The sequence below is a fragment of the Alligator sinensis genome, unplaced genomic scaffold (assembly GCF_000455745.1).
Source record: "Alligator sinensis unplaced genomic scaffold, ASM45574v1 scaffold1133_1, whole genome shotgun sequence".
Classification (NCBI taxonomy): Eukaryota; Metazoa; Chordata; order Crocodylia; family Alligatoridae; genus Alligator; species Alligator sinensis.
This window is the reverse complement of record NW_005842285.1, coordinates 220360-239934: the sequence shown is the minus strand read 5'-3', so window position 1 is coordinate 239934 and position 19575 is coordinate 220360. Positions and strand designations below refer to the sequence as shown.

Below are 19575 nucleotides of genomic sequence, written 5' to 3'. Positions count from 1 at the left end.
CATGTTTGGGGGGGGGGGGGCGAGGCTGCCCTGATAAGCCCATGACAGTAGTAGCCGGCCCTGCAGTCAGTCCACAAAATCAGCTGCCTGCCTCCTAGATTTCGGCAGGTCGCTAAACTTAGGCCTAAAGCCTGCGAAGATGCAAGGAAAGAGTTTGGGCACTTTCTCCCCAGAAAAGAGCAAACAAAGCCTGGGCTCTTCCCCAGGACAGACCTCAAACTAGGAAATGCACTTTTGAATCCTCTCTGCTCTGATCCCTCCTCTGCACTGTTACATGTGCATTGGGATGTGGTGTCCGTTACGTTTCCTTTCTGTACTGGGTGAGTGAACAAAAAAAGCCTCTCCGTGGCGTGCCATGGCAACCAGCCACGTGACAGAAGCGTCAGATTACTACAGCTCTTTGATCACCCTAATCCCAAGAGGTGCAGAGCACCCTGGCTCTCCCATGGCCTTGCAGCTGGTTTGGGTGCTCACCACCTTACGGGAGGTGCATTTCTAGCAGGTCCAGGCTGTTTCCCTTAACTTCATGATATTTTAATTGTGCAACAAAAATCAAAATGGGCAAAATGTGGGGATGTACAGCCAAGGCCCCACCTGTGTCGATGTACACAGCAATCCACCTCCATTTAGTTTCATTAAGCTCATGCGCTACTTTTTAAAATACTATAATAAAACATCTACCTTTCTCCCATGTCACCATAACACACAGCCATTTATTATTCATTCTGTGTAAGCTACTGAGATAATCAGCCTAATGGCTGATTATTTGACTCTGGCAACAAGAGACACTACAAGTGAGGGGCAGTGTTATTTTCAAGGGAAGAACGCACGTCGGGTTGATATAGTATGTCTGCTACATGAGAATTATTACAGCTTTCTGCGCAGGCAGCTGAGAGTCATTCACTTGTGTGTGCAGAAGCCACGCACTGTAATTGCACGCTGCCAGCTCTCTATCGCTTTTCAACACACGTCTCTATGCAAGATGTTCACACCCTGAGCACGGGCCATTTAAACATCTCATATACCAACAAGGAATGTACCTTTTTGAATGACGAGCTTCAGCCCCTGACCAGCCTGTGCAGGCTCTGTGGGCTTCTGCAACTGCCCAGACCCGAGCAAGAGTCCAGTGTACATGTGTACATGTGGCAGCTGGGAACCGACTGCTTCGCAGAACAGTTGAGCTGAGCATGAAAGTAGAACAGTAATCTTAAAGCCAGTCGCATGCAAGAGCTTGCTGATAGGTCTGTGCAGGTGCAATCCAGCAGGAGCTGTCTGTACCGTTCAGGACTTTATCATCCTCAGGACTGGAGGGATGAGGGCAGAGCATGTAGCCACAAAGGGCTGCTACAGATGGCTCCCTGGGTGCCACCAAGCACGTTATTCCCTTGTTGGCGGCTCCCAGCAATTTGAAAATAAGCGTGACCTGAGGGTAGAACAGACGCCTGGAATTCACGACCACTTAGCGACAGGAACCCTCCGCTGTCTGGGCGGCTCGGTTTCCTTGTGCTGTGCATGCTTGTATTTGTTGTTTCCTGCTGCGAACTGCCTTCTGAAGTGGGCTCAAGAGGAAGCAGGATTTGCTGGCACCTCTGTCTTACTACTGCTGGAGCAGCTTTCATTTCAGGGCTCTGTTAACCTGCATTGCAGCTAATGGCTGCGATAGAGGTCCAGCACCTCAAGTAGCGCGAGCCCTTCCTCTCCTGGCGCTCGGTTGGACTTCTAATGAAATCGTAATCTTATTGCAAAGAGGTGGGGGAGGGGGTGGCTGTTTTCCTCAGTCTCCTGGCAGTTGCTCACAATACATGCATGCACTTAAAATGAGGGGGGCAGGTATTCAGAGGGCTGCTAGTAGTTTAACTGACCACGTTAGCAGTCGTCAAAATGCAGTGTTGTCTACAGCTGTGCAATGGCCTGTATGACATAATCACTTAAAACACTGAAGGTAGCAGCAAATAGCGCAGGAACAGACACTGCCCATCATGGACTGAAGGGGCTCATCCCTCCGCTGGATCTGGCCGCGTAACAGTAAGGCGGAAGAACAAAGAGCCAGGCAGCAGAGAAGACGGCCGTGCGGGCACCGGTCCCATGCTTGTTCTGTGGCTAAACAGATGACTCTACAGGGCCTGATGCGTCTCCTAACAAGTGCTCGCTCTATAAAATGAAAGCAAAAAGCTACAGCCAGTCTATTCATATTCATCTGCTCCGGAGCAGCAAATGTACTGCAGCATTGTGAGATGCGTGTGTTTAAAAGTTGAACATTATAAAATGAATGTGCATGAACAGATCTGTCCATATTAACTAGGTCCAGTTATTGCTTTTCTTAGTTTTCTGTTTCGTATTCCTGAGTGAGAAGGTATTATCAATCGGCGAAGATTTCACTTACACGATGCAGACATTTCTTTGTGAATGACGAACTAAAGGCACTTCTGTCTTAATTTCTTGACTCAGTAAAAGTATTTAAGTCAACCCCTTCTCGTGACCATTTTTCTTGTAATTCAGTTTGAAAATTATATTTTTTTCAAACTTAAGAGATGGAGGCCTTGCAGCCCTCAGAAATGCTTTTTGCTTCCCTTTGTTTTAACCCCCCTTTCCCTTAGTACTATGGCTGGGTAGCAATTTGGTCTACACACCACTCACCTTTCCTTGGTAAGCAGTAAGCAGAAGGTCCCGTGTTCGCGAGTCATGATCCCAAATGGATTTGGATATTAAAATAGATTACTTTTGTTTTGTCTTCTCTCCCTTTGACACGTTCGTAAACTCAATTAGCAATAATTAGATTGTTTTTGCTTTTCAAGATACAGTTCTGGGTTTGGGGGGGGGGCAGGGGAGGCGGGGCTTGGCCTCTCCAAGTTTTTGCCATGGGGTATTGAAACTGACAGTGAAAATGACTATACACGAAGCAGAGCCCCAGAGGATCTCAGTTCTGCTGCCTTCCCTTTGAAGCAGAACAGAAATAAGCGGCCTGACCATGACCATCCTCCTCACGGGTGAGGCAAGTTTAATCATCCTGGCACACCTCTTTTTAAACTCTAAGATGAGCAAACCAAGCTGCTTTTTACTCTGGTTTTCAGCTGAAATATAAGCCTTGCTCACTTGATGTTCAGCTTGAGCATCTACAAGCTTTAAAGGGACAGAGAATGAAGGTCGTGCACAGCACCGACATTTGGGCGCTCGGGACATTAAGCAGTCAGCATTACTGACAGTACACATCGGGGGCTGAAAGTCTCAAACCTTTCTCTGGACCTTCGAAGGTAAGTAATGGCTGAGAAAATGCTGACGTGGTAACGAGAGCCACCCACGCACACTTGCACACTCCCATCTTGCTCTGACTTTAAGGACAAAGAGGTCAAGCTTTCACTGAGGCATCTAATTTGATTTTCAGAAGTGTTTAGCCTCCAATAACTCCCACTGTAAAATCAAGCCAAGCACTTTTGGAAATACAGCACGTAACGTGAGTTAAGTGCATGTTTCATTTCATTTTAGTTGAGGTCACTAGAGCTCAGAGAAGTCTTTGATGTGGCTCAGTCACAACCTGCTATTGAAGAACATAAAATTCTCTTATTGAGCCAAGTACTTTGAGCAACTGTCTTGAAGCTCCCAGCAAACCCTAATTTGTGTACAGACTGACAGTCCGGGCTGCGGCTAACAGGCTCTATGATACAAGACTCAAGATCTTTGACAAGGGGAGGTTGCTGGCCTGCAAGAGGCCCTTCGGCTTGGATTTCCCTAGAGCAGTCTTTGACACCATTTCCTAAACCGGCCCTTGGCTAACCTCCCCGCCAAAGACATTTTTACGGCCGCACAATTCTATAGAAGTGGCACTCGAAAGAACAGAGGATCCCAAGAGACTGTTTTGCACAGATACAGTGTATTTAAGAGCTAAAATATAAACAATCCATGAATTCTGAGTGGACTAAAAATCACAGTTTTCCCCCAGGTACAGACAGTACAAACTTCAGTGCAGTGCAGTGCAGTGCGGTGCCTAAAACAGTACATACATTGCTACGGCCGTGAAGCAGGAGGGTGCACTTTATAAAAACAAACAATAAATTACACATTGGGAGCTACTGCGAAGCTTGACGTAGAAAAGATAAAAACATGGTCATTAATGTGGCTTCTGACAAAAAGGTCTAACTAAAAAAAAACAAACCCAAAAACCTCTCGTGTACTTTAAAATAAGTTTGTCCAGTTCCAGTGGAATCGCACGTACGGAGGAGAGAACAGGAGAAGCGCGGTGCTCAGGCCACAACGTAACATGGATGGGAATGCCGGGGGAGAGGCCTCCCTTTCCCTCCTGCGTACACGGAGGGATACCCAGTTTCCCACCCTGAGCAAGCGCAGCTGAGGCTGCTACTAATGCCGAGTCTCAGTCCGGAAGAGAGGCTTGTCAAACCGTCTGAAATTCTCTCCTCATAAAAACCTACTTCATTTATAAAAGCAGTGGATTCCAGCCTACATGTGTTCCAGTAACTGAGTCTACAATTTTCTTTAGAGCCTTAAAATTCAGGAAGAAAAGAGAACTACTGGGGACCAGAAATCAACTCCCGGAGCCTAAAAGACAGTAACAGAACAATTCAGAACGTATTTTCCAGCTTTTCAAGTCCTCAGCTGGCAGGTTTACAGCGAAAACATTTTCTAAGTAGCTGACCAGTTTTCTTGAGTAACCCATGTCTCCGTCGCAGCGGATTACCGTGGGTTATGCCTCCATGACTAACTCGACATTAAGAAAGATATTCTGCAAAGTGACAATTACGCCGCTGTTAGTGAAAAGCTGTGGGTACAAAGAATTTCTAGTACTAATGGACTGGTCCTGACTTGATTAACACCATCCCCCGCTGCATGGCCAGGTGCTTGGCAGCTGAGATTCAAATGCCAAGGGCACAGTTACTACCCAGTGACCTCCACTGCACCACACGGGCTCAACTCGGAAACAGCCACCCACTGCTGCAAAGGGGAAGGGTGGTCTCGCTACAGCATTTCTGCCAAGAGGCAGGACCGCGTTAGCAGGGTAACAGGAGAAGACTAATTGGGAAGGAAGACAACAGACTGGACAGAAGTCTGTGGAAAGAAACCAACACTTAACCCGGACTCTCCCCAGACGTCCTTTCGGGAGCAGCCAGGGCTCTACTCGCTGGAGTTCTGTGTCCAGAAAACTGTCCTGTCTATATAACGGCACCCCAGCACGGGGATGTTTGGCTTCAACAAACACGCTGTAGTGCCCACTGCTCAAATTAAGCATATACACCTTTGCAGCTGGCTAATGAGAAAGCCCTGCTCCATCCTGACCCCTGTGTTCAGCCCCTGTCTAGTGCTGACAGCTAAAGGGCATCCTTTAGTTCAAGCTTCAGAGGCCCCAACACCCAGTATATTCCAGGTCAGATGTTCCCAGCAGGCAGCAGGACTGACCACGAGTACATGGCGATGGCATCGCTACATGATGTATTCATTTCCCTTCTACGAATTGTAGGTTTTTCAAGCTGCTGCTCCCAGGCTAACTGGATGAGAGCAACACTGGAGCCGTAAGACTCGTCACCTCCACACGGTCAATCCAACTTGCACAAGTCAGTGATCTAGTTACACTCCTACGATCAGGGCCTGTTCCAGGGTCCAGCTACCCTCTGCAAGGAGTTTAGCGGTGACATTGTTATTACTAATGATAAAAGAGCAAGGCTTTAGTTCTGTTTGCTTTTGTATTTTTTTTTACTAACCCCTGATGATGTAAAGGGCATGGACAATATATAGCATGTAATTAATAAAACCTTGAATGGATTCCAACAGAAACCCGGTTGATGGCTGTGTAATCAAAATGGAGACTAAACTCCTGAGTTCTCAGCACCGGCTCCTAAGAAGTGCTACATCCGGTGTGCTGGGAGTCACCAATTTCCCAGTCTTCAAAGCAGTATTTTCTTGGAGTTTGTCAGGGAGGTCAGTGTCCCCGACAGCAGACTTGATCTAGAGGAATACAAGTGAAGCAGACGACTGCCTTTCTCCCCCTTAGCAGGGGAAGTTCCTTAACGTTCCTTCCTGTTGATGACTTCAGTCTCACACAGCCCATTAATACGAGGAAACGGAAAGGAGCTCCATGCTGTGGGCAAGAAAGGCAGCAATTCATACCTTAGAGGTGCTGCCGTTTCAGCATTTCATGTTAACACTGTTCAGGTAAAATACAGGTCACATGGCAACATCAATGTAGGGACCTACAAGCTTGTTGGGTGACTGTGCTTACACCTACCATTTTATAACTAACATCTGAGTGATGCAGCATCACATCCGCATTACCCCCAGAACCAGGCCACAACTTCCTAGGGACTAAGAATCGTAGGTTCCTGATTTGCCACTGTGAAGGTGTGAATTCAGAGCACTCCCTGACAACGGGGGGTAAATAATCGCTTGCCCATTTGACACCTCTTGGTGTTGTGCCACTGACTTTGGTGGGGCAGGATTTCATCCAGCATTTTTATGCTGGGCACCTGGAAATCACTAGTTATGAGATTTTTCAAGGCCTGTAAACATCCTGCTAGTAAATCTGGACTCTAGGTCCTTTAGCCATTCAATTTTAGGAGGACACTTTGCCCACCACATACTGACCGCAGATGATAATGGGAAAGGAGGCATTTATGTAAGGGGCCCCCGTCTCATGCACAATTCAAAGGACTCCTGAGCCCAGGGCAAAGCTTCAGCGAACAAAACTTGTTTGAATGAAAAAACCCAAAGCTGCCGGTTCTGTCCACCGATGAGACCGACACCTGCCCTGCTCCAGACAAAGGCTTCTGATGCACAAGCTAGGAAACGGTCCTGCCTAATCTGCAGCAAGGCTTCTCAAGGTAGAGAGAAGCCTAAGCGTGACTGCAGGTCACGGGGGCCACGATCAAAGTGGCAGTGAACAGAGCCAGCTCAGAAGAGCACCTGACCCTGGAGGAGCTGGTGGTATGAGGTGCTGGAATCAGCAAGCACGTGGCTTCCTGGTATTTCCTACAACACAAAGGGCAGGAAGCGATGGAGGAAGGACCTGGAGTCCAGGCCCTAGCTCCTGCAGCAGCGTCTGGGAAGCTCTGTCTGTCCAGGGTGGCTTCTGGGTCTCTGTCCTCACCGTCACTTAGGTTTCCTACTCGTCTCTATGCTAGGCCAGATGGGGTGCTCGGCAGTGGCACGGAGCGGTGTACACAATGACCAAGTCCTTTCTCAACACTCCTACGGCAGCAGACAGATGGAAGTATTACAGCAGCAGCAGCAGCATCCATGACACGTTTCACATGCTGGGGAAAGCCAACGGGGACACGGCTATTCACACACACACCACAGTGATTGGTCCAGTGTTTTCTCCCTACGTTCAGACGCACGCACAGCACGTAAGCAGGAGCGAGACGGCGCGAGTGAGAATTTTCCTTCTTTAGAAGTGTTCCCACGTACATTTTCTGTCTATGAATAACATTCATACAATACAGCAGGGCGCAGACACCAGCCTGTAGCACAAGTCCCAAGGACGAAACCTGCTCCCCTGCTCATTTCCACCAGAGACACAATCCCCACTCGTTTCCACCAGGGTTTCCTGTTAGGAGACAGCACCGATAAGAGAGGGCATGGGATTCACCTCACCATTGGGATCCTGTGGGACTCCAACTGACGTTGCCTTCATATTTTCTCTAGCACCCATTACCGCTGTATTCGAGTGCTCACCTCTCGTTTCAACAGGGGACTCTGCCGCTTGGAGCTCCAACAGCTTCTTTCAATTGGCATGTTGTATCTAATACTACAAGTACATAGAGCCAACGCTTTCACCACTAGCCTGGGCAGGCGAGCACTTAGCAGCAGGCCATCCTTTTATCAGTTGCCTTCCCCTACTCCGAGTGAAAGAACTGCCCTGAAGTGACTGTTGTTCCACCTCCCGCAGGGGCACAGGGGGTTGGAACAGGGTTCAATGAGACGTTAATAACCAGACCGCGCGTATACTTGTGCCACGAGCCAGCCAGTCGAGCATTCACAAAACACAACCCGTGGAAACGGCCCCAGAAACATCAACAGAAATCCAGTCCTTTACTTACGAGCACTACGCAACAAAGAGGAGCGCTCCAGAGCAGCCCTTGTGCTCACGCCTTTCGTTCTCAGCCATCCAAACTGGAATGCGAGTCTACGCCCTAAAATATCTCTCATGCGTTTTGCAAGTTGTACAGGACATTAAGATGTCTTAGATAACATGTGGGGCCTCCCTGTGACACTAGTAACACCAGGCTCCTGGGCAAGTTAATTCTCCTTTTCCTAGGTAAAAAGCAGCTTGAATCCAGTCAGTCAGCGAGGAAAAAGATCACTGGGACACTGGATTTTTGGTTCTTTCCAGGGACCAAAGAGAAAGTGCAATGGTGATGAAGTGGATTAAGGCCAAGAAGGTTTGTCTGTGTTGACTCGAGAAAAACAGGATCATTACACAAAAGACTGGCCCTGGCTGCAGAAATCTGCCATTACTTTCAGCCCCGGTTAACAGAATGGCCACCAGGTGGCTCTAAGAGTCCTTCTATTCCTCCCACTGTCCCATAATGAAGCTTTAGGCCAAAGCTTCTCATAAAGCTACAGGCTGGTATCACAGAAAACAATTTCCATTTACGTCTACAAAGCAGCAAAAGTTAATTAGACTAAGCCTAATGTGAACAGAATCTCTGCTAGATTTTGTTATTCAGGCCCAGAACTGGTTCCAGTGTGCCTACTTCCTTTCTCCCGAGAGAGAAGCTCATGGTTTTGTGGAGCTTTACCTCCTAGTTTATACCATCAGTCCAGCTGAACTGCAATAAACTGAAAGTTTCCCCTTGAGGTTCTTGGCAAAGCAGCTGGTCACGTGGGGCCACCATTCAGCTAGAGCTTCGTCCCCGGTCGGTCCTGGCGGAGGGCTCCACGGAGAATGCAGCAAGTCCGAGTTCTCAGCGGTGAATCTCCTTCTGCTCAGAGTTCAGTGGTGAGTAAACATTTTGGCCTGACTGCAGGATCCTCTGTGGTGAGGCTGAAAAGAAGAAGAAAGCAAGGCCTGTAAATATCCAGGTTGACCAAGATGTGCAAGGTGCTACCGATGGGGCAAAGACTTAGCAGTGCCCTAAGGACTAAGAGAAACAGAGGCCTGGTTGGATGAGAGAGGGCCTGCAACTGCTGGGAAGGTGGGAGCGTATGAAGGACTAGCACCAGGGTGTCCTAGCTTTCAATAACATCCAGGAGTAGGATAGTTTACCTCTCCAATGCTGTCTGCGTGGGAAGGGGAGCATTTTAAAGCATTACTTTATCACCAAACGTGAATACAATTCTCTATGTGCTGGTACACGCTCCACAAGCAGCAGGAGCGCAACCTTTCTTCACAAGACCTTGCTAGTATCTCCTATTCAGACCTGGAGTAGACTCCTCGGTGAACAAGCCAGCAGTTCAGCCTCCATGAAACCTCTGAGATGCCAACACATGCCAACAAGGGCCGATGCTTGCAAGATGCAGTCACCTGCACACTAGGTGCGTGTACCGCAGGATATGATCTGGAGCAGGCCTACATATTAACAAGTTGGCTTTACTGCTGAGAACGGGGCACAAGGCACAGAGTCTCTTTCAAGGAGAAGTGAACAACATTACCATGGCTTCCAAATGTTTAAGGTGCAGCCTGGTGCTGCTTCCGGTGGCTGCATTCCCCTTGCATCGCATACGGGGAAAGGTGCGGGATGGACTCTCCCGCCTGCATCAGCAGCAGCGTTGCCAGCCAGGAGACTGGTAGAGCACGAGTAGTGAAGGCAAGGACCGAAGGAGGAAAAAACTCACTGTGCTGAAGCCGAGTTGGGGCTGCAGTGATGACAATCCAGAGCCCTGTGGCTTCCATGCCCTGCCACGCGCTTACGCTCCCCACCTGGCCAGGGTTGTGCAGAAGAGCACTTGTCCCGGGCTTCCAGACCCTGACAGTCTGGTAGCAGCCCCAGATTGATCTCAGATGAGACAGGTATGTCGAGGATCTAGACCCGATCACCCAACACCCAGTGTTACGGGTGTGGTGTTTTGCTGGCCTCGTTCGCACAGCAGTTCTGACAGTCTGAAATCTGCTCTGGCTGTGCAGGCAGATTGCGAGACTTTCCCACTGCGGTGTTTCCCTTCGAGGAGGAGTGTGAACATCCTCTTTATATGAACAGCCCAAGAAGTTCAGTGTTGCCATCGTAAGATCTGCAAGCCAAGCTTTAAAGCTATTTTTTGGCAACGCCTCTGAGTACATTAGTGGGTGCCCGCGTTCTACATTGTGGGCAATGATGATTATGGATGTTACGTCACCTGAAGACATCGGAAGAATGAAGTAAAACCGAGATAGTCTGGGGCCCATTTTGCTCTTATAAGCACGTAACTCATCTGGACGTGGCTATTTCTTTCCCTCAACCCGTATCCTACCTTCTGTCCAGAGTCCACAAACGGGTAATAGCAATATAGCAGCTGACTTAAGAGACTCCTCCTGGGGGTGTTAAAACCTCAAAGCTCCCTCTTACGTAATTTAATTCATAACAAACAATACTCATTACTTAGGCAGGAGTTCATATCTGTGGATCTTGAAGTTCTTGGAGCCTGGCAGTGCTTGTCACCTGGCTGGATGGTTTTATGTTGCCCCAGTAGGATATCAAGGTGCTCTGCAGAGATTCACAACTTCCCTTTCCTTTCCTATTGTACATGTAGCCGATCAGATTGCTTTGCCAGCTGGCAGACATTACGGAGGTTACACAGGTGGCAGATTCACCTCTGACCCCTCCAGCTGCATTCACATTACTCAGTTCTGCTGCCTTTGCCCGATGAAATCTTTTGTTCGGAAAAACAAGTTGTTTTTACCAGTTTTATGCTTTTATACAGCTTTACTCATTGCCTCATCCACTGATGTATGAACTGTTAAACTGTGGTACAACTATGGGATGAAACAACCGTTTAGCAGCAGAGCAACTCTAGAGTCAAATTTAGAACAAGACGTGAAACGCGTTGTGTCCAGGGAAGGATGGACAGTCGTTACAACACAAGCTAAAACGTGATCAGAACACGTCTTGTCCTCCTTTCCCGCCCCACTACACACAAGGAGCCCTTACCTCACAAGAGCGTCAGCTGACCGCTGGGATGGAGGGGATCCAGATGATGGGGACAATGCCTCAGTGCTGCCTTTCACTGCCTTGAGAGTTAAGGCAACATCATTCCCTAAAGGCCCATTGGGAACCAGTCCGCTCTGAAATGGGGAGAAATAAACAGAGAACTGGAGTCGAGAGCACGGCCACAAGGGACTGAGCACACCCGTCACCCTAGAGTTGCAGGGGGCTTCGCTGAGTGAAAGTCCTTACATAAACTTGATAGAAAATAACTGCAATATAAACACTGTGAAAACATAAGCCGACCCATTTAAACAGAAATAATCCCAGATCTGTGCATCATTAGATCAAGGCCATGAGCATATGCTAGTTACACTGTCCCCTGCGATGTTCGACTCCCTTCGCTCAGGGCTGGACAAGGAAATGAAGAGAGCATTTTCTTCGTTTACTGCCCAGATCCCAACAGCATACGACCGCACATAACTTGCAGACCCACAGCCCCATTTGCACTCATTCAAAGAGGCCTGCAGATTTCACTCGGGCTCCTTTTTACTGTGAAATCTGAACTCTTTGGAAATATCCCATAAATAAGCGAGTAACTCACTGGCACTATCCACCTCGGTGTAATCGTGGGCTGGGAAGACACCTGCCAAAAGGAGAGCACACGCAGTGGTGAGGTTTCTGAAGGACACGACATGGCTTTAGAAACATTCTTGCCTCAAAACAACGTGACACCAAGTACTTTCTTGCTAGCAGCGCTGTGCCACCATTGGGGAGGGCCTGTTCACACAATGGCGTTGAACGAGCTGGTAACCAGCTGCAGCTGAGAGACTATGAACAGGCTCCACGTCTGTGCACCATGTAGTTACTATATGGTTAGCAGCACCCACCAAATGACAGCACGTCATCAGCACATAGCTGCCCTCCCACCAGCCAATTCACTCCACTGAGGTGTTTCTGCAGTGCAGGTAGCACGATTACATAACTGGCTTGCAGGTCCTTCCCCTCAGCCTGCGAGGGATGGAAATCCCAGCATGCACTGCCACAAGCCATACTTTGGGTGCAAGCCCCTGTGAAAGCATTCATGGGCTTGCAAACCTGCTGCATGGGCACAAACTAAGCCGATCCTTGAGATCAATGCACAGCGCTCCGCTTCTGCCTCAGAGCTGCAGTGCGGCTGCACGAGCACTCAGAGCAGCAGCAGACCACGCTGCCATCAGACACGCAGCAGGCAGACAGCTGCCAAGCGAAAAGACATGAGTAGCTCTATGCTTGGCTTTTGAAACAGTCCAATCAAATCTGCGGGGAGGAAGGAGCCTGGTTATGAAACATAGTTACCCGAGGTACAGCTTCTGTGAAGTCAATGAGATTCTCTGTCAGTGATGTTGGCAAAGCATCCTGGTCCTCCGGAGAGCTCTGAAAATAAAGCAGTTAATAATTAAATTCCCAGTAGTTGCCAGAAGGATTTGTAGAGGATTCCAGCAGCTTCTTGAATTCCAGGGACGTTCCTAGATGGCAGGTCTGGGGGTTTTGAACCTTGTAAGCAAACATGTATAGTCTCATCTCAGTCTGATAAAAAGCCTTTCTGCTCTCCTGTCACCTCACCATCCTGGGCACTGCACGACGTGCAACTCACTGCTGCGCAACGTGGAAACTCATCACTGCATCCGTGCGCACGGAGCAGGAAGGGGAGGGAGTGGAGTCAATGGATTCAGGATCCAAACTCAGGGGAAGGGGTTATCCTATTCAATGGACTCGGCAGCATAAAACGGGTGTAAAGGTGCAGCAGCTAAACAAAGGGGCACTATTTTAGTGGTCCAGAGTCAGACCTGGAACCCGCTCTGTCTGCTGAAATCCTAGAGGCCCCATGTCACTGCCATTCGGTAGTTTGGAAAAGGACCCATTAAAAACCCTGTGCTCCTATGTTGATGAACATCAATCTTTGCTGCTTGTGCTCACTGGAGGGAAGGGTATGAAATCTTGGGAAAAGCAACCTGAACTTTAGGACTAAGCCCTACTGACTTCACTGGGAACTGCCCAAGTTTATTCAGTGGTAACATTTCACACACACAATCTGTCCTTTGTTGATACCAAGACACCCCCGGGATGCAGCAGGTGAGGGAGCTGGCCAGCCGGTTTAGAAAAATGTGCTGCACAGGGGAAAAGAGAGCTGGGTACACAGCCCTGGCCCAGAAAGAGTTGGTTACATAGCATCTTTTTGCACCAAAAAGCACCGTTTGGTACAGGTATGTGCTCCAAACACGCTGCTGTAAGCTCTACTATTTGCAAGCCAACAGATCATTTCATGCTCCGCTGGTGCAGCCAGTAATTCAGGGTGTGAAGCAAGAGCCGTGCAGCTGAATGGCGTGTACCTTTACAACTGTAGTCTCCTCTGCTGGAGCCAGATTAGCTGAAGTCAGGGGCTCCTCGGGGACAGGGGCAGCTTTATCCTCATTTAACAGATTGCTGAAAGAAGAAAAAACCACTCTCATCTCCATTCTGCCCAGACCGTGTGAAATAAACAGTGCTGCTTTCATGACGGCTTAGCCTACAAACCCAACAAATCAATATGGGGCAGGGAGGAGATGAATGCTTGTGAAGGTGTTAGATGCTGGAGCAATTGCCAAGTGAACCGTGCACATCTCAGCACCTGCCATGGCGGGCTAGTGCGCTCCACTGGCGTTTCCACCGCACAGCTGTGCTACAGGCATCCCAAGCAGCTAATGTCGATGTCTTCATCCCACTGGAGCCATTCAAACGCTCATCTCAAATCTGAACACCAAAGAACCAGAATTTTGTCTTTGCCTTCTGAGGCAGACGCAAGTCTGTAGAAGGCATGTGTTTTAGACCTGTCAGGAAAAGCAAGGCAGCCTCAGAGATTCAGCGATTTCCCTTTAGCCCTCCAACGTATGCCTGTGCGGGGCCTGGTCTACACTAGACCTCGTCTAAAGGCAGGAGCCTAACCTTTGTTAACAGGTGCAGGTGTGAGCAGGACCCTTACCCTGGCTTAATCCCTAGTTCACAACGGTTTAACTTGGGCTGAATTGAAACCAACGTGTCAATGCATAGGCAGTTCAACATGTCACCTTTCGTTAAACTGATCCTATACGTACGTGCTTGCATGCACGCACGCACAGACAAGCCCTCAGTCTGGTCTGATATTGTTTAATTTACTGATTAGCAGGTACTAAATTTACAAATACCACAAATTCAATGGATAACCAAATCTCAAGAAGGCTGAGGGACCCTAACGGAATTAGGGCAATGTTGAGGCAAAAGAAATGCAAGGTTGATAGAGGCAAAATGACGTGTATTATATGGAGAAATAAATAAAACGGATGTGCTCAGACCCGTAGGAGGGTCTAATTAATTGTCCCAACTCAGAAGCAGGTGTCCACGTGATTAATTTACTGGGCACCTGCAGCGGGAAGAAAGGAAGCCAGCAGTTATAATGCACGAGGAATGGATTGATGTATAACAAGCACTATATTAATTTTATATGAAACTGCATGGCCTCCTCTGAAACTACATGTGAAGTGCTGCCCCTCCGTTTCAAAATGCTCAAAGAGGGGCAGCCTGAGTCATCGGGGGCCTGGAAATACTCTACAAGGGGAGACCAAAAGGAATGGAGACAAAAGATGATGCGAAGTGAAGTGAAGAGGGATGGCAGCGTGGGGAGATCTGGAGCTTCAATTCTCCCCGTCTCACAAGTACAAGACATTCAGCAAAACTGAACGATGGCAAATTCCAAAATGCTAAAGGGATGAACATTTCCATACAGCATACACGGCGGCTGTGGAGCTGACTTTCACAGGATGCTCCAAGGCAAAAGACAAGGGATTCAACTCTTATACAGAATCACAGACGATGAGCGTGGAAGAGATCTCAGGAGGTCACAGCTAGTCCAACCCCCTGCTCCAAGCAGGACTGTCCGCAACTAGATCATCTCAGCCAAGACATTGTCTAACCAGGTCTTAAAACCTCCAAGGATGGAGACTCCACCACCTCTCTGGGTAACCTGTTCAGTGCTTCACCACCCTCCTAGTGAGAAGGTTTTTCCTAATATCCAACCTAAACTTCCCTTGCTGCAACTTGAACCCACTGCTGCTTGTTCTATGGATAACAAGAACATCCAGAGTTACAATAATGCTAATAAATTCTGCAGTAAAGATAAAATCACATGCTTCAGGGTTTGAGCCCATTTCTACAACTGAATACTCATGGGAGGCCGATTACCTCAGATCTTAGATCATCCTCCCAAGCATATGGCGCTGGTCACTGCTGGAGACGGGCTAGAGGGATGACAAATGCCTGGCGATTCATGTGATCTAACAGGGGGGGATGCAGAAAAACTGATTTAGATCACAAGGAAGAAGATAGATAAGCTTTGTTCCTTATTGAAATGTCCTGATTTCAAGCTTTTTTTTTTTTTTTTTTTGAATTGTGTTCGAGCTTTTTTGAAGCATGGCTCTGCTGATTCCACGCTTCAGCCTACTGCCTCTCCATGTGAGAACGAAAACCTGTTATTCTTTAATAGGAGGCTGGAAAAATCCTTGAGAAATAATGGCGTTATGGCAAATCAGTCATCCAAAACCCCTTATTTTCTAGTTAGGATCAAGAGACTAAGTCAACGAGGAACTATGTAGATATATAACTCCCACCACAAACACACATGTAATTAAAGTATTTGGTCTGTACACAAGGGAACTTGAGCATGAAGGTCAAGAGCTCATGAAACAGTGTTCCCAATTACTGAGAATCCTCATTAACGCTCTGCATCCCCTGGAGACGTGGGGATGCAACTAGAACGACTGCTCGTGTATGAATGTACCTCTGCCTCCCAATAGTCATTTAGAAAAAAGACATCACGACAGATGTACTATTGACCTCATGAGAGCTGGCTGCAGACCCATCTAAATCAGGAGGAAAAACACCAGCACTTCTGTAAGAAAAGCAGCTTTTTGTAATTCATACCGCTCACTTCCTGCATTTCACTGGGGCCGGAGAGTTAAACCAGCCCCATGTAGTGCAGATGATCCTCTTGAGGCATTCGAGGACTAACTTAATTTTGAAGAGTCAAGGCCACAGTTTAAGCCCTAGACTGGGAATCTGGGTTTTGGTGTCACATTTACAGGGGAATGTGAAACCCTCATTCTGGGTCTAAGCACCTCATCTACAAGATGGGAGTGAAGCTTCTCAGGCTAAGAGGAGGGAGGGCTGTGATGATGCGCACTGTGAAATGGACTTACCCGCTGGAGCCGGCGGGACACTGCGCGGGGAGCCAGATATGGCGAAAATGAAACTGCGGCAGGCGGAGCTGCTGCAGGTGAAGAAAGAGGAGAAAAAACAGACAAACCGGAAGAAGCTGGGGATGGCTCCCGCATCAGCCTGGGCTCACTTTATGCGGGCCAGACACCTGGGGCCACTATAAAAGACCTGGAAGAACAGCGGGGTGGACTAGAAGCGAAGCTGGTCCAGAGGGATTGGACCACACCAGCGGTCACAGAGAAGGGACCTGGTGGGCACCCCAGGAGGGGGCTGCTTCAAAGGTCCACAACCAGCGTTATCCAGGGGAGCTGCCCATGGAGCCAGAGTGGGCATCGACTGGTGCTGATAAGGATTGGAGTCCACAGAGACACAGCGACACTTTGAGGTGGGCACAGCCGACCAACAGCAAGGATCCAGCCCAAGGAAGGGACGGTGCACCAGAGAATAAGACAGTGCCAAAGATGTACAACACTTAAACAGAAGGAAGAGGCCGCAGGGGATGCGCGGGGAAGGAACAGCACCAATTGACTGCGGCCATCTGACCCTGCAAACTCAAGTGTTAAAGAAACTCCTGGACATCACCCTCCATGACACAAAGGGTAACATCACAGTTGGCAGAAGGCAGGGTGTAGGGGAGGTGGAGCCCCACATAAAAGGGAGTGGATGAAGTGACCAAGGGAAGGCACCAGGGGAGTAGGACCAAACATCCTCCTCCCGATTCATCCAAACTAACCGTCAAAGACGTAGCAGGCAAGGCCCCCTGGGAACTGCCCCAGAGTTGCTTGGCGATCATAACATCCGCCCCAAGAAGCCATGGCAAGGCTCAAGAGGCATCCTCACCCGTGACATCAAGGGGAGAGGCACGGGAGATTACAATATATACATACAAGATTGGCTGTGATGCTGGAGTGCCAAGAACAACCCCTAAACAAACCTATTCATAATCTGACTTGGTACTTTTCACCCAAAGTCTTTCCAGTGCTTTGCAATGGGAGGTCAGTATTAATTATCACCTTACAGATGGCAACACTGAGGCAGAAAGGTTAATGATCTCAAGGCCATGCAGCATGACTGTAAGGCTGCTGCACAAGACTAGGACTAATTCCTATCCTGCTCAGGTTCAGGAAGTGCTGCTGTGTCTCGATTCATGGACGTTTGCAGTTCTCATCACAGTCCAGAAAGCCTCAACTGGCATTTTTACTCCTATGCTTTGTTGGTCAAGTGGTTTGATTTTAAATGCTTTGTTTTAATGGATAATTGTGCAGGCCAGAAAACATTGTCAAGAAAATAGCATTTGCATGTCCCTACCCATCCAAGTCTGCTGCCAGTTGCTGGCAGGCAGCTGGCCTGCTCCTAGCGAGCATATTAAAGTTGATCAGCGGAGGAAATAAGCCTGGATGTTCTCCCTGGCTAGGAAGCATCATCTGACTGCTCTTCCTGCTAGCCCACAGCTGCTTCCCATCTCCCCGAGGCTGTTTAACCTCTAAGGCTAATCTCTGAGCTATTGCCATGTCCCAGGAACAGTCTCTGGAACATTTTCCTCGGAGGCAGAGATTGGTTTCAGCACTTCTTCTGACATCCGAAATAGTGGGCTGGTGGCTGGCAAGCTGCTCTGTGCTCTCCCTGCTCCTCTACAAAGGAACAGGTACAAACTCTCACTACAGTCTTTGTCCGTCACTCCCATCGAGGGATTTTAACTGTCACTAGGCAGTCTGTTTCCTGGGAAGAAAATCATTTTGGGAATAGCTATGCAAGCTGTATGCAGCTGGCACAATTACTTCCAATAATTTGTCACAAAATTACCGCTTTAACCCTTTTGCCTGTATGTACCTAGTTCAAATACAGCCAAAATAGGCGGTGATCAATATTTATTACCAGCTGAGTCTGGTAGCACACAGAAAGTCAGGTGTTAGTGCCAGTTCTCTGCACACACGTTTCCATCATAAGCTCCTTTGTAAACGATCCTTCAGCTCAGCATTTCAGCCAAAAACTAGGAGACAGATTGAGGGTACAAACCAGCGATTCTCAGCCTCTCTAGACTCGAGGCATCCCTCACTAGAGTCCAAGCACCCTTCAGAAAGTGCCGTGCCCCCCCCCCCCCCCCCCCCTTGGCTTTCATTGTTTGTTTGGTTTTTTTAAAATAACAGCAATTCTTCCCTTGTGAAGAGTTCAGAAAGACAACAGAGCAGAATGTTTTTGATACCGCAGGTTCCAGTTTGAAATCCCTAGATTTATTTTTGAATCACATGTGCACACCCTAACAGTGCTAGTCTAGCATGGCACCCCCATGGCACCCTTGAAGGGATGTCAAGGCACCCCAGGGTGCTGCAGCCCCTAGCTGAAAATCACTGGTACAGATCAACGTATTGATGTCTAATCACACCAGTCTAAGCTGTTAAAATGCAACTGTGACATCTGCACAGTTCTGCAGCAAGACGACTCCAACTTCAACCCTATTTTATCTGGAGTCAATGCTGGAGTGATTTCTCTCACCTGCAGTACAACGGTAACAGTTATGTTACAACAGCCGATGTGCGTGCGTGCATAACAGCTCCCTCCCTCCTTTTAAACCGGTCAAAAGCAATATTTGCCCATACCCTCAATCTCTCTCCGTCTCCTAGAAATGGGTCTATCGTAATAGGGATGGCACGGAGGCCTCTGCATGGTCACAGCCCACCATGCTTGCTTGGTGAGTGAGGAGAGGGCTGCAGCGTCTCATGCTGCCGATCTATCAACTTTCAGCATGCTAAATTACTGGTACCTAATGGGGTAACGCCATTCACAGGTTAAGAAAAAGGACAAGGCTCAGATCTATGCATCTGAAGTAGCTCATAAACAACAAAGCACAGCAATCACAGTATCTAGTGATTTTCATCTTTGTAATGCTCTACACACACCTGTAAAACCTAACAAGCTCCTCATTTAGCAGAAAAGGAAATGAACTGTCCTTGTTACACCAGAGAAGTTAGCTGACTGGCTCTCAACCACAGTCAGAGTCAATACTGGGATCAAAACTGCAGAGCTTCGAGTTCCCAGTCCCGTGCTCAGAGACCTGCCTCTCGTTACCTGGTTCTACTCCGTACCTGGCAACAGCATCCTGAACACTTGAGCTCTTGTTCCCCAACGTGCTGTCGTCTCTCATAACCTGAAACTAAACGAACATGAAAAGCTTTGGCTATTTCCATTTTTGTCTCAGTTTTGCAATTCGTGGAGAGTGTGGAGCTGTCCTTCCCACGTGCTGCAT

At 48.3% G+C, this 19575-nt stretch overlaps 1 protein-coding gene across 5 annotated transcripts in view; it reads right to left on the bottom strand.

Moving 5' to 3' along the window:
• Positions 1 to 3: 3 nt before the first annotated feature.
• EPB41L5 (erythrocyte membrane protein band 4.1 like 5) overlaps positions 4 to 19575 on the bottom strand; it is a 91134-nt gene continuing 71562 nt past the window's right edge. For all 5 annotated transcript variants that reach the window (XM_025209342.1, XM_025209340.1, XM_025209339.1 and 2 more), the window contains 6 exons: positions 19415 to 19482; positions 13436 to 13529; positions 12402 to 12479; positions 11668 to 11709; positions 11070 to 11203; positions 4 to 8989 (listed from right to left, as the gene is read on the bottom strand). In XM_025209342.1, the coding sequence (XP_025065127.1) occupies positions 8932 to 8989; positions 11070 to 11203; positions 11668 to 11709; positions 12402 to 12479; positions 13436 to 13529; positions 19415 to 19482 (474 nt within the window). In that variant the 3' untranslated portion in view covers positions 4 to 8931. The remainder of the gene's footprint in view (positions 8990 to 11069; positions 11204 to 11667; positions 11710 to 12401; positions 12480 to 13435; positions 13530 to 19414; positions 19483 to 19575) is intronic.